Source organism: Notamacropus eugenii, chromosome 1 (assembly GCF_028372415.1).
Source record: "Notamacropus eugenii isolate mMacEug1 chromosome 1, mMacEug1.pri_v2, whole genome shotgun sequence".
Lineage (NCBI taxonomy): Eukaryota > Metazoa > Chordata > Mammalia > Diprotodontia > Macropodidae > Notamacropus > Notamacropus eugenii.
The window spans coordinates 324,585,655-324,608,015 of NC_092872.1; the positions used below are offsets into that span (position 1 = coordinate 324,585,655).

General features: G+C 34.3%; 1 protein-coding gene across 13 annotated transcripts in view; it reads left to right on the forward strand.

Annotated features, from left to right (window-relative positions):
* BAZ1A (bromodomain adjacent to zinc finger domain 1A) overlaps positions 1-22,361 on the forward strand; it is a 249,851-nt gene that overhangs the window by 157,836 nt on the left and 69,654 nt on the right. For all 13 annotated transcript variants that reach the window (XM_072629668.1, XM_072629665.1, XM_072629674.1 and 10 more), the window contains 2 exons: positions 1,382-1,483; positions 12,987-13,074. In XM_072629668.1, coding sequence (XP_072485769.1) covers positions 1,382-1,483; positions 12,987-13,074 — 190 coding nt within the window. The remainder of the gene's footprint in view (positions 1-1,381; positions 1,484-12,986; positions 13,075-22,361) is intronic.

A 22,361-nucleotide genomic window follows, 5' to 3' on the forward strand; every position in this document is an offset into this window, starting at 1 on the left:
GTAGACATATATTTCATTGTATGAAATTGTTCTTTATTTTAGAGAAATACTTGACATTCAAGGCAGTTAATATGCTCAACACATACATTAGTGTTTGAATTTTTTAAACTGATATTTAAATAGTAAAAAACTAACAGAATTATTGAAATAGTTTACAAGAAGAAACATTTGATATAGAATGTTCTCTTGCTCAAGAGCTTATCTGATAATTTGTAATTTTCAGTTATCATTTAACACCTGCTTGACTAAGTTGATTATATTTTTCCTTGTAAATTTGTTTACTTATGAGTTAGCTATTCTAGTATTTTTGTGAAATGCTGATTTTGAATATGTAGGAAAAAATAAAATTTTTATTTCATATACCCAGGAAATATTTTTTCCTTAAAAAAATTGAAATGAAGCCTCATTTTTGAAGACTATAAACACTATGGTGGGATTACATTGGACAAATCATTTTACTTTGAGCCTCCTTTTTCTCATGTGTAAAATTAGGGAGCTGGACTTATTCTAAAAAGTCTATAGCTTTTTAATAGAATTTCCATTAAAATTCTATAGCTTCTCTAGCTCTAGACATTCAATATTTGTATGATTCTCAAAGATTGTCAGATAGTTGGGGAGAAAAAATGCATTCATGTTGGAAACTAGTTCTGTGTATTAAATTGGTTTATCTCAGATTGTCCTCAGAAGTTAACTGAGCTTTCTTTTGCCTATAAGAGGTACATATGTATCTGTATTTTATATCTCACTATAAGATATGTCACTTTTATAAGATCAATATGTGTATGTCTTGATGATTCCTCAGTGGTAGTCTTATTGTTTATTATTAAAATTATAAAAAGCATAGACTTTCTTAAAAAAGGGGAATGGTAAAAGAAGGTAAGTAAGTGAGCATTTATACAGTGCTTACTGTGGGCCTAGCACTATACTAAGTAAGCATTTTGCTAATGTCTCACAGTAATTTGTTTTCTGAATATTCAAAGCCTAAATATTTTTCAAATTTCAGTTAAAATCTTATCTCCTTCTTTATGTTTCCAAGTGCATAGCTGCTGGAAATGATATTTCCCTTCCAGGGTCCTTATAGCACTTTAAAATACAAACAAAAAATCTTTACATGTGTCTTTTCACTCAAAATAGTAGAATTCCCAAGATTAAAGGTTGTGCTTTTTCTTTCTTTTTCTTAATAACTGGTACAATCTTTTGCAGGATTTGTTCTTGTTCTGATAATTAGTGGTCACCACAGCAATTCTAAGGACCTTGCCTTTAATGAAAACATTTTTGAAATCAAGTAGAATAAGCTGTTTGAGTTTTCTAATTCTAACTTTCAACCAATTGCATTTTGAATATACTATTAATTTGTTCTTTTTGTGAATTTTCTTTTTAGGAAGAAAAAATCCACAATTGATCCCTCATTGTTCAAGTACAAGGTGCAGCCGATTAAAAAGGAATTATATGAATCAATTGTGGTTAAAGCATCTCAAATAAGGTAAAACTCAGTACCTAAAGTATGATAAAGCTAGAATAAATATATGTTGTGTGTGTGTGTGTGTGTGTGTGTGTGTATGTATGTGTGTGTACATGTATACATATACATATATAAAGTCAGGTGAGTTGTGATTTACAGCACATTTGTAGTGATTTACAACATAGTCTTTTTGAATAGTAGACCATAAGTATAATTATTGGTATTATAAAAAGAGCCCCCTTGAATTCTGTGCTTTGGCTTGGATCAACAAATGCCCCAACCAAGAAATAAGAATGGAGTCACCTTACTTCCATGAAATAATAAAGTGTTCAGTGAATAACTGCTAAAAATGCAGTGGTATCCATGGGTATTTCATTTATCTTTTGAAAGAAGTTGACAATGGAAATGTGTCTATTAAAAATACAATTTTGAAACCCTCTTAGAATGTGTCAGAGAGGTCTTTCTACCACTAGGTGAGTAGGCAACCTCTTTAAAGTAGAATATTAGAATGCTAAATAAATTGTCAGAATATGAAATTAATGGTTACATTTTACAGTATGTGTGGTAATCTTGTCTTCAGAAAGAAAAGGTGTTCACATGGAATGAGCAAGGAATGATAGGGGCAGTGCTTCAGAGGTAATCTCTAGATGTCAGAAAACAAGGAATGCTTCTAGCATATTGAGTGAACTCCTTGGGGTGGAACTCGTGGAGGGAATCGGACAAAAGTAGGGGAAGTATGGAAAGAAATGGAAGGATTGTAAGCATATAATATTAAAGAAAGGATGTAAAATTAACTCTCAGAACTTTAAATACGAATGGACATTCCATTAAAATGAAAGTGTGGTAGATTAGATTAGAAACAAAACCCCATATTTTGTTCCTTGCAAGAAACACACTTAAACAAGAATATAAACATAATAAAAATGAGGAACTGGAACAGAATTTACTGTGCATCAGTCGAATCCAAAAAACCTCAGGAGTTTAAATCATGCTAACGGACAAAGGAAAAAATAGACATTCACAATAGAAAAAGGAATAAACAAGGAAATGACATTAAACTGAAAGGAATTATAGACAACAAACTCATAGCAGTATTTAACTTTTATGTTCAGTAACATCTGAATCAATAAAGGAAAAATGAAAAGCTTTAAGAAAATATAGACAATAATATAACAGTGTCAGGTAATTTAAATATCCCTTCTCAGTTTTGAATAAGTCTAAAAGATAAACAAAAAAACTGTAATTGTAGAAATTATCAAATTACTGGAAAAATCTAGAACTAAAAGACCTGCTTTCTTCTAAATGAAATTGCTAAAGAATCTCTTTCTCAGCACCACAGGGAATGTTTACAGTAATTGACCATGTATTAGGACAGAGAGATATTGCAAATAAATATAAGAAAACAGAAATAATCAGTACATTTTTAAAGACTATATCCTCCCAAAATAGCCATCATTTCAGAGAGCACAAACAAAAGACAAAGGCTGAAATGGAAGCTTAACAAGTGAAATCCCAAATAATGAGTGGGTGAAAGAACAAAACACATAAACAATAAATAGACATATGAAAAACATGGCAATGATGAAACAATACACCAGAATTTCTGAAATGCAGGTAAAGTAGTCTTTGGGGAAAAAAATCATGAAATCTCCATTAATAAAATAGAAAAAAGAGGATTATGAATTCAATATGTATTAAAAAGAATTTAGAAAGTTAACATACATAGCGAAAATAAAGAAGAGGAAATGTTTAAAATTAGGATAGAAATAGATAAATTGGAAACTAAAGAGATAAAATTTAAAACTAGCTCTTTTGAAAATAACATTTATAATCCATTAGCCAATTTGGTTAAAAATTAGAGAGCAGGAGAATAAAATAAGGTGAACAAGATAATATCACAGCAGCAAGAAGAAATGAAAAGAATTGTCAGTTATTCTATCAAATCTGAGGATTATACAGAAGAAATAGAAAATATGAAATAGAAATCTTAATCAAATCTCAGAAAAGAAGATGGAACGAGCTCCAAAGGAACTACTAACATAAAATTGTCAAGGAATAGACTGCAAAAATGAACAAACAAAAAATGAACTGGACCATAAAAAGCTAGTATGGTGAAAGGAAAGACCGAGACAAAAATTCAGAAGACAGCTATGTCAAAACAACTACAAGATGGAGAGGAAGTTGAATACTTATTTTAGAAAATGAAATTGAACAAGCCATAGATGAGCTTCCTCAGAAAAAATCCCCAGGTTCATATAGATTCAAAAATGAATTTTACTAAACACTAAAGAACAATGAATTCTAATATCATATAAACTGAGAAAATAGACAAAGAAGTCTTACTGAATTCCTTTCCTGAGGAAAAAATGGTTTTGATACCTAAACCAGGCAGAGCAAAAACTGAAAATTATTTATCAATTTCCCTAATGAATATTAATGAAAAAATTTTAAATAAAACACAGGAAAGGAAATTACAGCAATATATTTCCAGGACCATATACTATGTATGGCCAGGTAGGATTTATACCAGGAATGCAGAGCTGGTTCAATTTTAGGAAAATTATCAGCATAATTGGCCCTAAAAAATCAATCACATTAATAACAAAAATCATATTGTTTATCTCAATAGACGCTGAAAAAGTTTTTGACAAAATACAGCACTTGTTCCTATTAAAAATACTAGAAAGCATAGGGATAAGCTGAGCCTTCCTTAAAACAAGTAGTATCTATCTAAAACCACCACTAAATGTTATCTATAATGGGGATAAGCTAGAAGCCTTCCCAGTAAGATCAGGGTGAAATGAGGATGCACATTATCATCACTGTTATTTAATATTGTACTAGTAATGTTAGTTATAGCAATAAGAGAAGAAAGATAAATGGAAGGAATTAGAATGGGAATGAGAAAAGAAAATAATTATTCTTTGCAGATAACAGAGAATCCTAGAAGATCAACTAAAAACAACTTGAAATAAGTAACAATTTTAGCAGAGTTGCAGGATATAAAATAAACCCACATAAATCATCTGCATTCCTATATATTACCAACGAAGTCCAGAGGGAAGAGATAGAGACATTCCATTTAAAGTAAATGTAGACAATATAAAATATTTGGGAATCCACCTGTTAAGACAAACCCAGGAACTATTCCACATTTAGGTCCAAACAATTGGAGAAGTATTAATTGCTCATGGGGAGGCCAAGCCAATATAATAAAAATGACAATTCTACCTAAATTAATTTTCTTAACTCAGTGCCATACCAAACTACCAAAGAATTATTTTATAGAGCTATAAAAAAGTAATAACAAAATTTATCTGGAAGAACAAAAGGTCATAAGTAGCAAGGGAATCATTGGGTGAAAAATGTGAAGGAAGGTCAACTAGCAGTACCAGATGTCAAAGTATAATAAAACTGTGATCATTCAAACAAACTGAAACCACCTAAGAAATACAGTGGTGCATTGATGGAATAGATTAGGTACACAATACACAGCTGCAAATGACTATAGAAATCTAGTGTTTGATAAACATAAAGATCTAAGCTTTTTGGTTAAGAACTCACTATTTGACAAAAATTGCTGGGAAAATTGGAAAACAGTTTGTCAGAAACTAGTTATAGACCCACATCTCCCACTGTATACTCACATAAGGTCAAAATAGATACATGATTTAGATGTAAAGGATAAAATTAAGGAATTAGGAGGAGCACAGAAAATTTTTATCTGTTACCTCCATGGATAAGGGAATTCATGACTTAGCAAGAGAGAGAGAGTGTTAAGGGATAAAGAATAGATAATTTTGATTACATTAAATTAAAAAGGTTTTGCAAAAACAAAATCAAAGCATTAGAAGGAAAATGGGAAATTAGGAAAACGTTTTTACAGCTAGTATCTTTGATAAAGACATCCTTTCTCAAATATACAGTGAATTGAGCCATATTTATAAAAATAAGAGTTAGCTCCTAATTAATAGTCAAAAGATTTGAATAGGCAGTATTCAGATGAAGAAATCAAAACTATCTGTAGTCATGTGAAAACATGCTCCTGAGTGAAATACTGCATGTTAGAACGATTCTGAGGTACCATCTCACACCTGTCAGAAGACAGAAAAGGAATGTGACAAATATTGGAGGGCATGTGGGAAAATTGGGACACTAATGCACTGTTGGTGGAGTTGTGAACTGATCCAGCCATTTTGGAGAGCAGTTTGGTACTATGTCCAAAGGATGATAAAACTGTGCATGCCCTTTGATCCAGAAATACCATTACAATGCTTGTATCCCAAAGAGATCAAGGAAAAAGGAAAATAACCTACATGTAGAAAAATATTTTTAACAGCTCTTTTAGTGGTAGCAAAGAATTGGAAATTGAGGGAATGTCCATTAATTGGGGAATGGCTGAACAAGTTATGGTATGTGATTATGATGGAATGCTATGTGCTATAAGAAATCATGAGCAGTATGGTTATTTGAAGTGAGGCAAAGTGAAGTGAGCAAGGCCAGGAGAACATTGTACACAATAACAGCAATAATTATACTATAATCAACTGTGAATGATGTAGCTATTTTCAGTAATATAATGATCCAAGATAACTTGGAAAGAATGTATGATGAAAAGTGCCATACACCTCAATAGAAGGGACTGTTGGAGTCTGACTGCAGATTGAACCATAATTTTTTCAGTTTATTTTTCTTGCTTTTTTTTTTTTCAACATGGCTCATATCCAAATGTTTTGCATGATTTTTCACACATATAATTGATGTCACGTATCTTGTTTTCTTCTCAATGGATGGGTGAAGAGTGTGAGGGACAGAGAATTTTGAATTCAAAATTTTTAAAAAATGAAGTTAAACTTTCCTCCTTTCCAACTAGAGGCAGTTCAATGGAACAGGCCAGAGGAGAAAGAATCAGAAATAATGGTAGAGTAAGTTGCCCTCAGGAAGTAGTCTTTCAGTGTTGTCTTTACAATCTTTCAGTGTTGTCTTTACAATCTTTCAGTGTTGTCTTTACAATATTGTTATAAAAATATATTCTCCTGATTTTTCTTACAAACTGGAAAGCAGATTACTTAGGGAAGAACTCTATATTTGATTAAAAACTACCAACAAAATTCAAAATTAGTCTGGTACAAATTAACCCTAGACCAGTACTTGACAGCCTATTCAACAATACATTCTACATGGATTGGTGACCTTATTTTTTAAATATCATAATGTAAAAAAGAAGAGAAGCAGATCATATGTTCTGAGTATGAAATATATTCTTAACCAAACAGGGGATAGAGGCAAATACAAAAGACAGAATAGATAACTCTGGTTATATGACATTGAAAAGCTTTTGCACAAGCACAATAAATATACCTGCATCTTTTCATTAAATTCTGTACCAATTGTTTATGTATTTTGGATATCAAACTTCTATACTCTCACCCTTCCTACCGTGTATATATAAACAACACAAACACACACACATGTATGCATGTATGTATATATAATATATAATATACAACTCTCTATGTATGTATGTATGTATGTATAAAACTAAAGGCAAAACCAAAAGCTCTTTCAAAATGGATAAGAATTATTAGATACTAGCTGTGTGACCCTGGGCAAATCACTTAACCTCAATTGTTTCCAAAACCAAAAAAACTAAAAAAAAAAGTCAGACATGAACCAGTAGTTTTGAAAAGAAGGGAAAACTGATTTGAAATTATGCGTCAAATTACTAATAATAAGGAAAGTATAAATCAGTTTTAATTCATATCCTGCAAATTTGAAAAGATAACTAAAGTTGGGAGTAATTAGTATTGGAGGGGATGTGGGATGGTAAGCACTCAGTATATAGCTTCTAGGAAAAATAGGCATTATTGGTGGGGCTATGAATCAGAAAAATCTCTTTGGAAAGCAATTTAGAATTACACAAATAAAATGACAAAAATGTCCATATACTTTGACCCAGAAATTCCATTAATAGAGTTATACCTCAAAGAGGATGTCAATAGTAAGAAAACCCCCATATATACCAGAATATTTGTAGAAGTACTTTTTGTTCTAGCAAGTAATTGGAAACATAATTGGAGAATTGCTAAAAAGAAAAATATGGTACATGAATGTTAATAGAATATTATTGTGCTGTTAGAGATAATAAATATAATGAACATAGAAAAGCATGAAAAGATCTTGATGAACTTAAGGAGAATGAAATAGAGCCAAGAAAATAATCCACTTAATTACTACAACAATCGAATAAAAAAGTAAAGCAGAAGAAGTGAATGTTGAAAAATTATAAAAATAACAAAAATGGAAAGAAAAAATGAGAGGACACTTTCATCCTACCCCTTTAAACAGAGCTGGAAGGTCCACAAATGTTGCACATTGATAAATTATCAGACTTTTATAGTGTTTCACTACAGTTATGCTGCTCCCTCTCAGGACATGAATAATGAGACATGAATAATCTTCCATTCCCTCTATTTTCCTATTTAAAGTAGTGGATAAAGACAATTTGTAACTCTTGAAACTTTTCAGTATCTGGATAGTTGGTGGGATTACACACACACACACACACACACACACACACACACACACACACACACACACACACACACTCACACAGAGACAGAGAGCACAGAGTGAGCTGAATAGGATGGGATCATATCTTAAAAAAATGAAATTAAGCGGTGAGAGAGAAATATATTGGGAGAAGAAAGGGAGAAATGGAATGGGGCAAATTATCTCTCATAAAAGAGGCAAGTAAATGACTTTTCAGAGGAGGGACAAAGTAGGGAGATGAGAGAAAAAACATGAAGCTTACTCTCATCACATTCAACTAAAGGGAGGAATAAAAGGCACAGTCATTTTGGTATGAAAACCTATCTTACAATACAGGAAACTGGGGGAGAAGGGGATAAGCGGGGTGGGGGGGTTGATGCAGGGGAGGGCAGTGGGAGGAGGGAGCAATTTGAGGTCAACACTCTTGGGGAGGGACAGGATCAAAAGAGAGAATAGAAGTAATGGGGGGCAGGATAGGATGGAGGGAAATATAGTTAGTCTTACACAACATGACTATTATGGAAGTCATTTGCAAATCTACACAGATATGGCCTATATTGAATTGCTTGCTTCCCAAAGGGAATGGGTGGGGAGGGAGGGATGAAGAGAAGTTGGAAGTCAAAGTTTTAGGTACACCTGTCGAATATTGTTCTTACTACTAGGAAATAAGAAATACAGGTAATGGGGTGTAGAAAGTTATCTTGCCCTACAGGACAAAAAAGAAGATGGGGACAAGGGAAGGGAGGGATGTTAGAAGAGAGGGCAGATTGGTGATAGGGGCAATTAGAATGCTCAGAGTTTTGGGGTGGGGGGAGGGGACAAATGGGGAGAAAATTTGGAATCCAAAATTTTGTGAAAATGAATGTTAAAAGTTAAATAAATAAATTTTAAAAAAAAGTAGTGGATATGTTGCAGTCTTTGTCTTGGAGGGAACTCCTGGGTAAATGAGGTTGCCAATTTGTAAAAGAGGAGGGCCCTTTGATAAAAATCAGTCAGTCACTGTTTCCCTTATACAGGAATAGAATTTGAAATAAAGAATTATAACTATTCTAGAAACCTTAAAAGAATGTATTTTCATTGAAGGACAAGGATGTTTTGTCTTTTTATTCAGCTATATATACTTTATTATTTGACTTTCCATTCTAATGTTATGTGTGCATGCAGTTACATGTTTATTTTTTATTACTCCCAAAACTTTTTGGAATTTTGCTTTTCAAATGAAAAGATACATAAAACATACTACAATTTTGGTCATTGGGCTGATTCTATAAAGTTTATTGATTAATATGTCCATATGAAGTTTTATTTTTCAACTTCAGTGAAGATTTGAACTGTGTAATTCATTTTTATCTTTAAAACTCATAGAGGTACACTTTGAAGTGTTTTTATAACTAAGATTTAAATAGTCTGTCATATTTTGAATTGAACTAATTATTTAAAAGAAACTTTTCTCAGAGACCTTAGGGAATTGGTCATCTACTTAAAAATCAGTCCTTTAAAAAAATTTAGCACCTTTTAAAAGAATCTTAACTATTAGTATGATTAAAAACATTTTCTGAAGACTACTAGAAAAAGCTACTATTAACATGGAAGAATATTAGCTACAACGCTATACGACAATTTTGGAACAGATAGTTTTGTCACCAATGATTAAGGACAATATGTACATTGTTTGAATGTATTGTGACTTGCTTTGTCTGGATATGAGTCCCAGTTCTCAATTAAACATTTTATCTAGCATCATAATTGGATTGTGGGATAAGAATTGGTAAAAAAATTATTCTCAAATGCAGCGTTTAATAAAATTGTCCTTTTAAACACACTACAAAGAATTACATTAGTATTTTGATCTTTAAAATTTTTGCATGCTATTTAAAATGACAGTTCTAAAACTCCCTTCCTTTGCTGTTCAGTGGTGTACAATTCTTCATGACCCTGTAGCTCACACAATGCAAAAAAAGAATAATGGAGTGATTTGCCATTTCTTTCTCCAATGGATTAAGGCAAATAGAAGTTAAGTGACTTCCCCAGAGTCACATGGCTGGTGTTTGAGGCTGGATTTGACTAAATCCTGATGTAGCTCCATTGAGCCATCTAGATGGCTTCTCTTTACATAATCATTTAATCAAATTTGCCTTTAGAGGCACCTTCTTACTTAATGTCTTTTTAGTCAAGTGTTTACACTGGGTTTATAATAAAGACAGCATTATCTAGTACATATTGGTTAAGCTTTATACTTTCTTATTAATATAGCACTCTGGCAAAAGCTTACATAGAAAAATCAGCATTTCTGAAAACTTCAGGAAGACTAATAATTTTTTCCCCAAATATTGCCCCTTTGTTTTCTAAAATGCTCCACAGGGCTTCTTCCATTTCTCTTTTATATTCCCTGCATATGGATAAAAGGAGCATTGATCACTTATGATAATTTTTAATCCATGATGTTTGATTACAGTGGTCAAACAAATTCAAGTAGTTGACAACTTTATACTAGAATCCTCTGGTGTATTATTTGTTATGCCATGTGCTTTGTATTTCTTTCTTTTTTTTTTTTTTTAAGCTGTTATATCATAGTTTCAGTTACCTTAGTGGTATAGATTCTAAATGAAGACTTAGAATTTAATGACTTCCTCATCTCCACTACCTAAGTCAAGAAGCCTATAGTTTTCTCAGTCTGGTTTGATTTTAAGTGTTCTCTGAAATAGATCTGGTGAAAATTGTAACGTGCTTCATTCTAGAAACTCAGTAATTGATGTTCTAGCCATAAACAAGCTAAAAACAGATGACACAAGAGAGTGAGATGGTTAAAATATATTTTCATGAAAGGTGGGTCTCCATAGGGGAGCTGCTTCCAGTGTCCATCTGTGTATTCTTTTTAATTATTATTATTATTAATTTACTTTTAGTTTTCAACATTCACTTCCACAAGATTTTGAGTTTTAAATTTTCTGCCCATCTCTCCCTCCACCCACCCCAAGACATTGTGCATTCTGATTACTTCTTCTCCAACCTGCTTTCCCTTCTATCACACCCTCCCTTCTCTCATTCCCTTCCCCTCTATTTTCTTGTAGGGCAAGATAGATTTCTATACCCCATTGCCTGTATGTTTTATTTCCCAGTTGCATGTAAAAACAATTTTAAACATTCGTTTTTAAAAACTTTGACTTCCAACTTCTCTTCCTTCCTCACCCATCCCCACTGAGAAAGCAAGCAATTTGATATATGTTATACATGTGTAGTCATGCAAAACAATTCTATAACAGTCATGTTGTAAAAGACTAACCATATTTCCCTCCATCCTATCCTGCTCCCCATTTATTCTATTCTTTCGTTTAACCCTGTATCCCCTCAAAAGTGTTTACTTCTAATTACCCCCACCTGCCCATCCCTGATTTATCCCCTTCCCTGCTACTTTCCCCGTAGTGTAAGATAGATTTTCATGCCAAGTGTGCATGTTATTCCCTCCTTAAACCAAATCCAATGAGAGTAAGGTTCACTCTTTCCTTGTCACCTCCCCCTTCTTCCCCTCCATTGAAAAAGCTTTTTCTTGCCTCTTTTGTGTGAGAGAGATAATTTACACCATTCTATTTCTCCCTTTCTCCTTCCAATATATTCCTCTCTCACCACTTTATTTTTTTAGATTTCCCTTCGTATTCAACTCAGCCTGTGCCCTCTGTCTATATGTATATAATCCCTCCAACTACCCTAATACTGAAAAAAGTCTTAAGAGTTATAAATATTAACTTTCTTTTTAGGAATGTGAACAGTTCAACTTTAGTAAGTCCCTTATGATTTCTCTTTCCTGTTTACCTTTTCATGCTTCTCATAATTCTTGCATTTGAAAGTCAGATTTTCTATCCATCTCTGGTTTTTTCATCAAGAATGCTTGAAAGTCCTCCATTTCATTGAGTGACCATTTTTTCCCCCTGAAGTATTATACTCAGTTTTGGTGGGTAGGGCATTCTTGGTTTTAATCCTAAATCCTTCGCCCTCTGGAGTATCATATTTCTTCACGTATTGTTTGCCATCTACAGGGAGACTAGAGTGTGAAGCATAGGTAGCCAGGAACAATCCCATTAGAATCCCAGTCCGGCTGAGGAAGTGAGGTCTCATGGTGACTTTTTCCTCCAAAATTACTTAGTTTCATTGCTTGTGGAATACTTTTGTTGTTGTTTTCATAGTATTAAGACTTTTGATTGATATTTTTAGGCTTCTAAAGTATACCTCTTCATTATAATAATATGGTGTTGACTCTTTAAGAGAATTAGTAAATATTTAGATAAAACACTGGACTTGGGACTTAGAAGACCTGAGTTCTGATCTTACCTCTGACATTTATGAGTTATGTGACTGTGACCTAATATCTTACAACATTAGTTTCCCCATCTGTAAAATTAGGATAATTGCTACAGTGCACACATCACCATGTTATTGTAAGAATGAGGAAAGGAAAAAGGGAATAAATATTTTTACATTGTGCTTGCTAAGTGTTTTATAAATCTCATTTGATCCTTACAACAACCCTCCAAGGTAGGTGTTTATTATCTCCATTTCATACTTAAGGAAGCTGAGGCAAATAGGTTAAATGACTTGTCTAGTATCACACATCTAATAAGTATCTGAGGCTGGAGCTGAACTCAGATTTTCGTAATACTGACGCTAGGCCTAGCTCTCTGGTCATTCCTCTACCTAGCTGCCTAGGAAAAGCACTTTACAAACCTTTAAACATTATAAAATGTGAGTATTTATGAGTAATATGTTTTTCCCATGGTATCCTTAGTAAATTTATTATTCCAAATAGTACTTAAATATTCCAGGATCATTTTGAGGAAACTTTGTAAAAATGGCATTGGGAGAATTTTCCTTGTTTTAATTTTAATCATAAAAGATAAAGTTATGAGTCTTAAAATATCAAAGTTTTAGATTTAACTCTTTGGTACTAATAATTTCTTCCCTCTTTCCCCTAATGTAGCCGGCGGAAACATCTCTTTTCTCGTGATAGACTAAAGCTTTTTCTGAAGCAGCATTGTGAGCCACATGATGGAGTCATTAAAATTAAGGTAATTAGAGTGGTAAAATACTTTCTGGATAGGAAGAGAAATGAGCATAGAAAAAAAATACTCTTTTCTCATTTGGCAGAAATTTTAGTACTTTTTAAAATACTGGCAATTATGACAAAAGTACTTTCTGTTTTAGTAGTTGATGTAGTGTGAATGTCAGATTTTGAAAAATCCAATTGTTCATTGTCCTTTTATCATACAGTTTAAATCTGTAATTGTCTAATTACTGAATGATTACCAATTATTTATTCTTAATTATAATAGCAAAAAATATAGCCAGCTAGAAAGTATATATACCTCTCTATGAAAGCGTAAAAGATACTTTACTATATTAGTGACTTAGGTTAGGTACCTTGAATTGCAAAGCAGTTTCATTTTCTTAAACTTTAATACAGTCAAGGACATCTTAAGATTTAGAAACAAATTTGTCCTGTAAATCTGCTTTAGTGCGTCAACCATCTGTGCTGTATTAAGGGAATACAAAGAAAGGTAATAATAATAACACAGTCTCTACCTTTGAGGAACTCTTTCTTTTAATGGGAAAGATACGCAAACAACTAACTATAAACATTCAAGAGATATACAGAGGAAATGGTAATTTCAGAGGGAAGGCACTACTGTGTAGGGTACTGGGAAAGGTCTTCTATAGAAGGTGGAACTTGGACTGCGTTTTAAAGGAAACCAGGAATTCAAGAGGTAGAGTTGGGAAAAGGCAGCATTCCAGGTATTTGAAAAGTTCTCACTTGGGAGGAATAGTGTGTTCAAAAGACATGTAAATGTTGGCCAATGGCAAAGCACCTAGAAATGGAGAGTAAAGTGTGAGAAGACTAGAAAGGTAGAAAGGAACCTGGTTGTCATGGGCTTTAAATTCCAAACAAAGCATTTTATTTTGTACAGGACATAATAGGGAGATAGTTGCTTTCTGCTGTTCCTAATTTAGTATTCTTAGAGTATTTTGAATTATAGGATTCGGGATTGAGCAGAAAGGTGTACATGCTAACCTGCATTGGAAAAGAGTATGTGGAACCAACTTGCAAAACATGGAGTAATAATTTTTCGATTGTTTTAAAAAAAGAATAGCACTAAATTATTTTCATTAAGAGACACATTACAAGACATTCTTATTGTCAGCCATTTTTTCTGTTCTTGGATTTCAATGAGCATCTCTTTGACCTAGAATTTCCTCAACAGATCTATACCTTTCCTAGTTTTGAGAAGCCTGGGGAGAGTGTTGTTTTTTCACTACTCCCCTGTTTTCCCAGAGTATTTTGTTTCTTTCTGAGGATCTGCATTGGCCTATTATGTTTCAGCGTCACCTAGAAAAATTTTAACTTCTCTTGAAGGGAATAAAAGTATATAAATTTAATTTGAAGTCATTTGAATTTTTCTTGGCTTCTCCCAGAAGATACTGAATTAGGACCAAAAGGATTTTACAGAAATTGGAGTAATCTGGAGAATGCATCATATGAATTAAGGGGATGTTTTTATGAATTAACTGAGACAGTGGCAAAAGATATTTCTTATAGTGTGCGTGCGTGCACACACACACATGCACACACACACACGCACGTAAGTTTCTTCATAATTTAGCCTGACAAAAGAATACTTCTGATTGGATCACATTTGGTTAGTATGTATGTGGAAGTGACAATTTCTCAACTTTTTCTGAAAAAAGTTTCCCTTTTTCATATTGGATATTGGTTTCTTTTAAAGACTGAAGGATGAAAATGTTGAAATTTCTCTTCTGATAGTTGTAGTGTTTCAGTTATGTTAGTATATCATAAATTAATACTTAGCCTTTTTGAGGTTTTATTTTGGGTAGTTGGGACAGTCTAGGGGAGTGAATAATAAGGCTGATAAATGCTGGTTCTGATACAGATTCTCCTACAGTTGTCTATGGTAGTAATTCTTTATAAATATTCTGAAAAATAAAAATTGTGTTTTTACCATCTGCAAGCCTTCCTTCTGTTACACTTCCTACAAACCAGCTCCTTTAAACAAATCACAAACAAGTTCTCCTACTCATGCCTGTTACTACCTGCTCTCTCTTTCCTAGCTGTGACTGCTCTGACTCACCTCCTGCTCTGTCCCTTCCTGCTCCACCCATTCAGCAAACTACTCCCACCACAGGCTCCACATGACTCAGACTTCCTTGTGACCCAGGCAGCAAGTCACGTGGGCCTATTAATGGATGGGAAAGATCTTCCCATTTAAATTACCATTACACTTGCTGCCTTTTCCTGTTTCAGATTTGTATTTCTTATTGGATTAACTATATTTCATTCCTGTTTTTTAAAAGCCCCCAAATGGAGGGATTTCCTGAGATTATGGCTGCTGAGGTTGTGTCATTCCTCTGCCACATACATATATGCATATATATCTCAACATCACTCCTCTACCTTAGTTTCAAATACAGGGCTATAATGGCCTGAACTAGATTAAAATATAATTGGAAAAATGTAACAGATTAAGTAAACGTACTATCGAACATAAAAAATACTAATATATAGTTTTCTAAGTTAATATGCAACCAACCTGCAGGGATTGTGTGTGTGTGTGTGTGTGTGTGTGTGTGTGTGTGTGTGTGTGTGTGTCTGTGTCTGTGTCTGTGTCTGTGTCTGTAGCAGCAAGCACCCTGGCATACCCAGGATGGCTGCTAGCACAGGTTCTTAGATCTACCTTACTAGGAAAGATAGCTGTTTAAGGGGTCAACAATATTTTTTAAATTACATTCACTAGTTCAGGGGAAAAGTCAGCACCCTGAACTTCAGAGAATATATAAGCAGAGAAATAAAGACCAACAGACAGGGCTCTACTGCCTGAATTAAAGCACTATTGCCATATACTTTACATACATCCTTGGATCAAGAGAGCTTTTACATTTGAGCAGTCTCAGGGGTGGAGGGGAGGGGGGTCTGAACATATGGCTATTCAGACGCTCCACCAGAGAATCACAAGGTCCTTCTCAAAAGTGAACCCCCAAAGCAAAAACCTCACCTCAGAATATATATACTCTTCTCAGAGCCAGAGGGCATTACAACCTGTGACTCAGTGCCTCATTAGAAATTCACAAAAGGTGTGAGCCTTCCCACAGGCAAACTTCCCCCCAGTATGCTTCCCTTAATGGGCTCCATGTGAGGACTATTGATGGGCAGGGATGATCTTACATCCCATTAACATTATAGCCCCTTTTCTACTTGAGTTCTGACAGCACTGCATTAGATAGATCTTTATTGGCTGAACAGCTTAAGAATAGTTTATGGGCTTTATTTCAGCAGTTATGCTTTAACCACCCCAAAATAATGTGTAGAATAATATGGCAAAAGATTATTGGATTTGGAATTAAGGGAACCTGTGTTTCTAATCCTAGTTTTGCCAGTTAATTACCTATGTGACCCAGGGAAAGACTTTCAATCTTTATGGATTCATCTGTAAAATGCAAAGGCTAGAGGAAATGATCTCTTAAGGTCCTTTCTAGCTCTAAGTCCTGTCACCCTGCATTTTTGTTTTAAGTAATGTTACCATTTTTCTCCTTATTTGAAGAGCAGAGATGATTGTTATGTTCTAAACTTAAAAGCCTCAGTAACTAATTTTATCCTGGCTCAGGTTACAAGATTTAGTTCCTTTTCCAGATTCTCTTTATTGATTACCCAGGGGAATCTTTTCACCAGAAATTGCATCATTATTACGGATTTCACTGGTAAAATTACTTTATGCACTTAGCAGCAATAATAGTTCCTACAAAGAGTGAAAGAAAAGGGTTATTCTTTTCTCAATAGTATTATAGCTTGCTAACATTTGGCACTTATATTCTTATTTAATGACCTTTTGTGGCTTAAGTAGGAGAATGTAATTTAAGATTTTTTTTAGAGGTGATGAATAATTTTTAATATATAAAAAAATAAACTTTTATTTTTAGCATTCTTTTCCTTTAAAATTTTGAATTTAAAATTCTCTCCTCCCTTCCCCTACCCTCCCCTATGCACTGAGAGGGCAGGCAATATGGTGTGAAATCCTGCAAAACATTTATATATGAACTCTCTATATCTAAATCTATAGATATATATATTTTTAAAACAAAAATAGTGAGAAAATTATACTTCAGTTTGCACTCAGAATTTATCAGTTCTGGAGGTGGATAGCCTTTTTTTTTTTTTTCATTATGAGTCCTTTGGAATTGTCTTGGCCTATTCTATTGATCAGAGTAGCCAAGTCTTTCATAGTTGATTATCGTTGCAACATTGCTATTACCATGCACAATGATCTCCCAGTTCTTCTCACTTCAGATTCATGTAGGTTCTGCTCTATTTTTCTGAAACCATCCCCCTTGTCATTTTCCACAGCACAGTAGTACTCTCTCATGATCATATGCCACAACTTGTTCAGACATTACTCAGTTGATGAGTAACTCCTTAATTTCCAATTCATTGCTACTATAAAAAAAAAAAGAGCTGCTATAAATGTTTTTGTGCACATAAGTCCCTTTTCTTTTCCTTGATCTTTTTGGAATGTAGACCTGGGTCAAAGAGAATGCACAGTTTTATAGCTTTTTGGGCCTCGTTCATAAGTGTACCTGTTATCCCCTCCAGTATTTGTCATTTCTGATAGGTATGAGGTGGTACCTCAGAGTTATTTTAATTTGCATTTCTCTGATAAATAGTGATTTAATATGTCCTTCCTTTTGTTATAACCTTCCCCACCCCCACCTTCCCTCTTTCTCTTATTTCCTTTTTGGGTGAATAACATTTCAGTATACAAGTGTGTGTGTGTGTGTGTGTGTGTGTGTGTGTGTGTGTGTGTGTGTGTGTGTGTGTGTGTGTGTGTGTGTGTGTGTGTGTGCATTTGAACCAATTCCAGTGATTGAGGTTGAAGCATTGCCCTCCATCTTTCCCCCCTACTTCTCCTTCTCCCCCTCCCATTTTCCTTTACACTATAAAAACTCTTCCTGGAATATCTCTTTTATGTGAAGAAATTTTCCTGATTGTACTTTTCCCATCCCCATTCTCCCAGGGCATCACTCTTTCTTATCCCTTCATTTTTAGGGAAGATCATTCCAATGTAATCAGCTAGCATTCATACCATCTGTCTACATAAACTTTTCTTTGCTGCCCTAATAATGATAATGTTCTTAGGAATTACATGTATCATCTTCTTATAGGAATATAAACAGTTTGACTTTATTGAGACCCTTATGAATACACATAGTTATCTTTTTATGCCTCTTTTGAGTCTTGTGTTTGAATGTCAAATTATCTGTTCAGCTCTGGACTTTTCATCTGAAATCCTTGCCAGTCCTTTATTTAATTAAACATCCATACCTCCTATCCCACACTCTTGAAATAGTATACTCACTTATATGTGTAAATTGTTCTTGGTTGCAATGCTAGCTCCTTTTCCTTCCAGAAAATTGTATTCTAAGCCCCTCTCACTTTTAACCTGGAAGCTGCTAAGACTTACCTGATCCTAACTGTGTCTCTACAGTATCTGAATTGTTTCTTTCTGGCTGCTTACTGTATTTTCCTCTTGACTTGGGAGTTCTGGATTATGGCTCTTAATATTCCTTGGAGCTTTCATTCAGAGCTCTCAGGAGGTGAGATCAGTGAATTCTTTCAATTTCTATTTTATCTTCTGGATGTAAGATGTCAGAACAGTTTTCCTCAATAATTTCTTTATATATGATATCTAGGCTCTTTCATCATTGCTTTCAAGTAGCCCAGTAATTAAATTATCTCTCCTTGATCTGTTTTTAAAGTTGGTTGCTTTTCCAATGAGATATTTCACTTTTTCTTCTGTTTTTTTTCTTTTGTTTTGTTTCTGGATTTCTCGTTAGTTTCCACTTGCCCACCTCAGTTTTTAAGGAATTATTTTCTTTGGTGACATTTTGTATCTTTTCCCCCCATTTGGCCAGTTCTTTCTTTTTAACCTTTTTTCCCCCAAAATTAATCGTTTTCAGTTTTCTCAACAGTCATTTCCATAAGTTACAAATTTTCTCCTCCTCTCTCCCCAAGACAGCATGCAGTCTTTTATGGGCTCTACACAAACATTCCTATTAAACACATTTTCACATCAGTCATGTTGCATGAAAGAATTAAGATGAATGCAAGAAACCATGAGAAAAACCAAAACATAACACAAGAGAAAAATAGTGTGCTTCATTTTGCATTCCGATTCCATAGTTCTTTCTCTGGCTGTGGATGGCATTTTGCATCCTGAGTCCTTTGGAAATGTTTTAGGTCCTTGCATTGCTGTGAAGGGTTAAGTGTATCAAAAACAGTCGTCACACACTGTGGATATTACTGTATATAGTGTTCTTCTGGTTCTGCTCACTTCACTCAGCATCAATTCATAGAAGTCTTTCCAAATTTTTCTGAAGTTCACCTGTTTGTCATTTCTTATAGCACAATATAGTAAGTATTCCATTGCATTCATATACCACAACTTGTTCAGCCATTCCCCAAATGATGGGCATTCCCTTGATTTCCAGTTCTTGGCCACCACAAAAAAAGAGCTGCTATGAATATTTTTGTACATGTGGGACCTTTTCCCATTTTTATGATCTCTTTGGGATACAGCCTTAGAAGTGATATTGCTGAGTCAAAGAGTATGCACATTTTTATAGCCCTTTGGGCATAGTATGAAATTGCTCTCCAGAATGTTTGGATCAGTGCATAGCTCCACCAACAATGAATTAATGTTCCAGCTCTCCCACATCTTCTCCAACATATATCATCTTCCTGTTTTGTCATGTTAACCAATCTGATAGGTGTGATGTGGTACCTCAGAGTTGCATCTCTCTAATCAATAGTGAGTGATTTAGAGCATTTTTTCATATGACTATAGATAGTTTTGATTTCTTTCTCTGAAAACTGCCTGTTCATATCCTTTGACCAATTATCAATTGGGGAATGACTTGTATTCTTGTAAATTTGACTCAGTTCTCTATATATTTTAAAATGAGGCCTTTATTACAGATACTAGTTGTAAAAATTCTTTCCCAGTTTTCTGCTTCCTTCCTAATCTTGGTTGCGTTAGCTTCATTTATGCAAAAAACTTTTCAATGTAATGTAATTGAGGTATCCATTGTGCATTTCATAATGTTCTCTATCCTCTTGTTTGATCATAAATTCCTCCATTCTCCATAAATCTGACAAATAAACTATTCCTTGCTCTCCTATTTTGTTTATGCTATCAGACTTTATATCCAGATTGTGTACCCATTTGTATTTTTATTCTGGTGTATGGTGTCAGGTGTTGGTCTGTGTCCAGTTTCTACCATACTATTTTCCAGTTTTCCCAGCAGTTTTTGTCAAACAGTGAGTTCTTATCCCACAAGCTGGGGTCCTTGGGTTATCAAACAGTAGACTACTACTACTGTGTCTTGTGTACCTAAACTATTCCACTGATCCAACCCTCTATTTCTTAGCCAGTACCAAGTAGTTTTGATAGTTGCTGCTATATAATACAATTTAAGATGTAGTATGACTAGGGCACTTTCCCTAGCATTTCTTTTCATTAATGGTATAGTGGGGGCCACATGAGCATCTACATGAAAAACTGACAGATTAGTACCAAGGACATGTCCCATATATCTTCCTATAATTCTTTGCCCCAGACTTGTTTGCCATAATTTTTCCAATTTCTATTTTTCCACCTGGGCATCCCTGTAGCTAACCCATTAGCTGCTGCCCCTGAACGTTTTGATAGTTTGATGTACTGCCATAAATTCAGCATATTGACTACTTCCACCTATCCCAGTACCTTCCAATGTCTGCCTAGTACATGGGTTAAGGCCACTGCTTTCCAGTGTCTTTTGTGGCCCAAATATTTTGCTGTCCCATCAGTAAACCGTGCATATTTCTTTGGTTCTTCAGTTAATCCATTGTATCCCTCATTCTGTTTTACCGTGGACCATATTAACTGTTGTTTTGGCTCAGGGGGTGTATCATTTCCCTCCATATCTGTATTTGCTATAGATTCATGTAAAGCAGAAACTCTGCTTTTGCTTGCCTTAGATCTATTTTGAATATACTATTTTCCTTTAATTATGCTAGCCTCTTGCGCATGTCCAATTCTATGAGAAGCTGGGGTGCTCATTGTCCAAGTCATAATCGGGATTCTAGGCCTTATTACCTCATGGCCAAAAGTCAGTTGTTCAGTCTCTACCAAAGCCTAATATGTAGCTAACAACTGCTTTTCAAAGGGGGTATATTGAATTCCAGATGAAGAGAGTTCCTAGACCAAAATCCTAAGGGTACATTTCTGTTTTGTTTTTGCAGTCAACTCCAGTTTGCATATTCATCCTGTACAGTGACTTGTAATTCTACCAGGCCACTTTGCATATGCCATAAAACTGGAGACAATTGTATAGTGAACTTTGACTCTTTAAAAGCTTTACTCTGCTCAAGTCCCCAGTCAGATTCTTATTTTTTTCCTGGTAATTTTATATAAGGGTTTCAAAATTTGTCCTAGATGCAATACGTGATGTTTGCCAATATCCAAATAATCCTATAAACTTTGGGGCCTCTTTCTTATTGGTGGGGATAGGAAAATCCTGAATATTTTGTTGGGCTTGTGGGAGAATCTCTTGCAGCCCCTTAATCCATTGTATACTCCAAAATTTTATGATTTGAGCTGGCTCTTGAATCTTTGCAGAGTTAATTTCCCACCGTTTGCATTTCATATGCTCAATTAAAGGCATCATACTCTTCTCCACTTCTTTTACATTTTTTCCTCGTATCATACTATCATCTATATAATAGGTAAGCTGTATACCAGGTAGCTCCAATTCATCCAAATGGCCAGACACAATCCTATGACAAATAGTGGGACTATGTAGATATCCTTGTGAGAAGCATGTAAAAGTATATTTTTGTGCTGCCAAGTGAAAGCAAATTGGTCCCATTGTTTTGCATCTATTGGGATAGTAAAGAAAGCATTGGCTAAATCAATAACTGTTCCAAGTCCCATCATATTTTTTGATCATTTCTATTAAGGTAACCATATCTGGAACAGCAGCACACAAGGGAGGAATCACCTTATTCAGTTGTCTATAATCCACTGTCATCTTCCCTGTGCCATCTGACTTTCATACTGGCCAGACAAGATTATTACATCTGGTAATTGTGGGAACTAACATTCCTGCCTCAACGTATTCCTTTATAGTATTGGTAATTTCATCTTATTCACCTGGCACACGATACTATTTTAAGGTAATCACTTCAGAAGGTTCAGGTAAAGTGATTGGGTCCATTTACCCACTAAAATTGTATTAATTCCTGTCTTCCTTA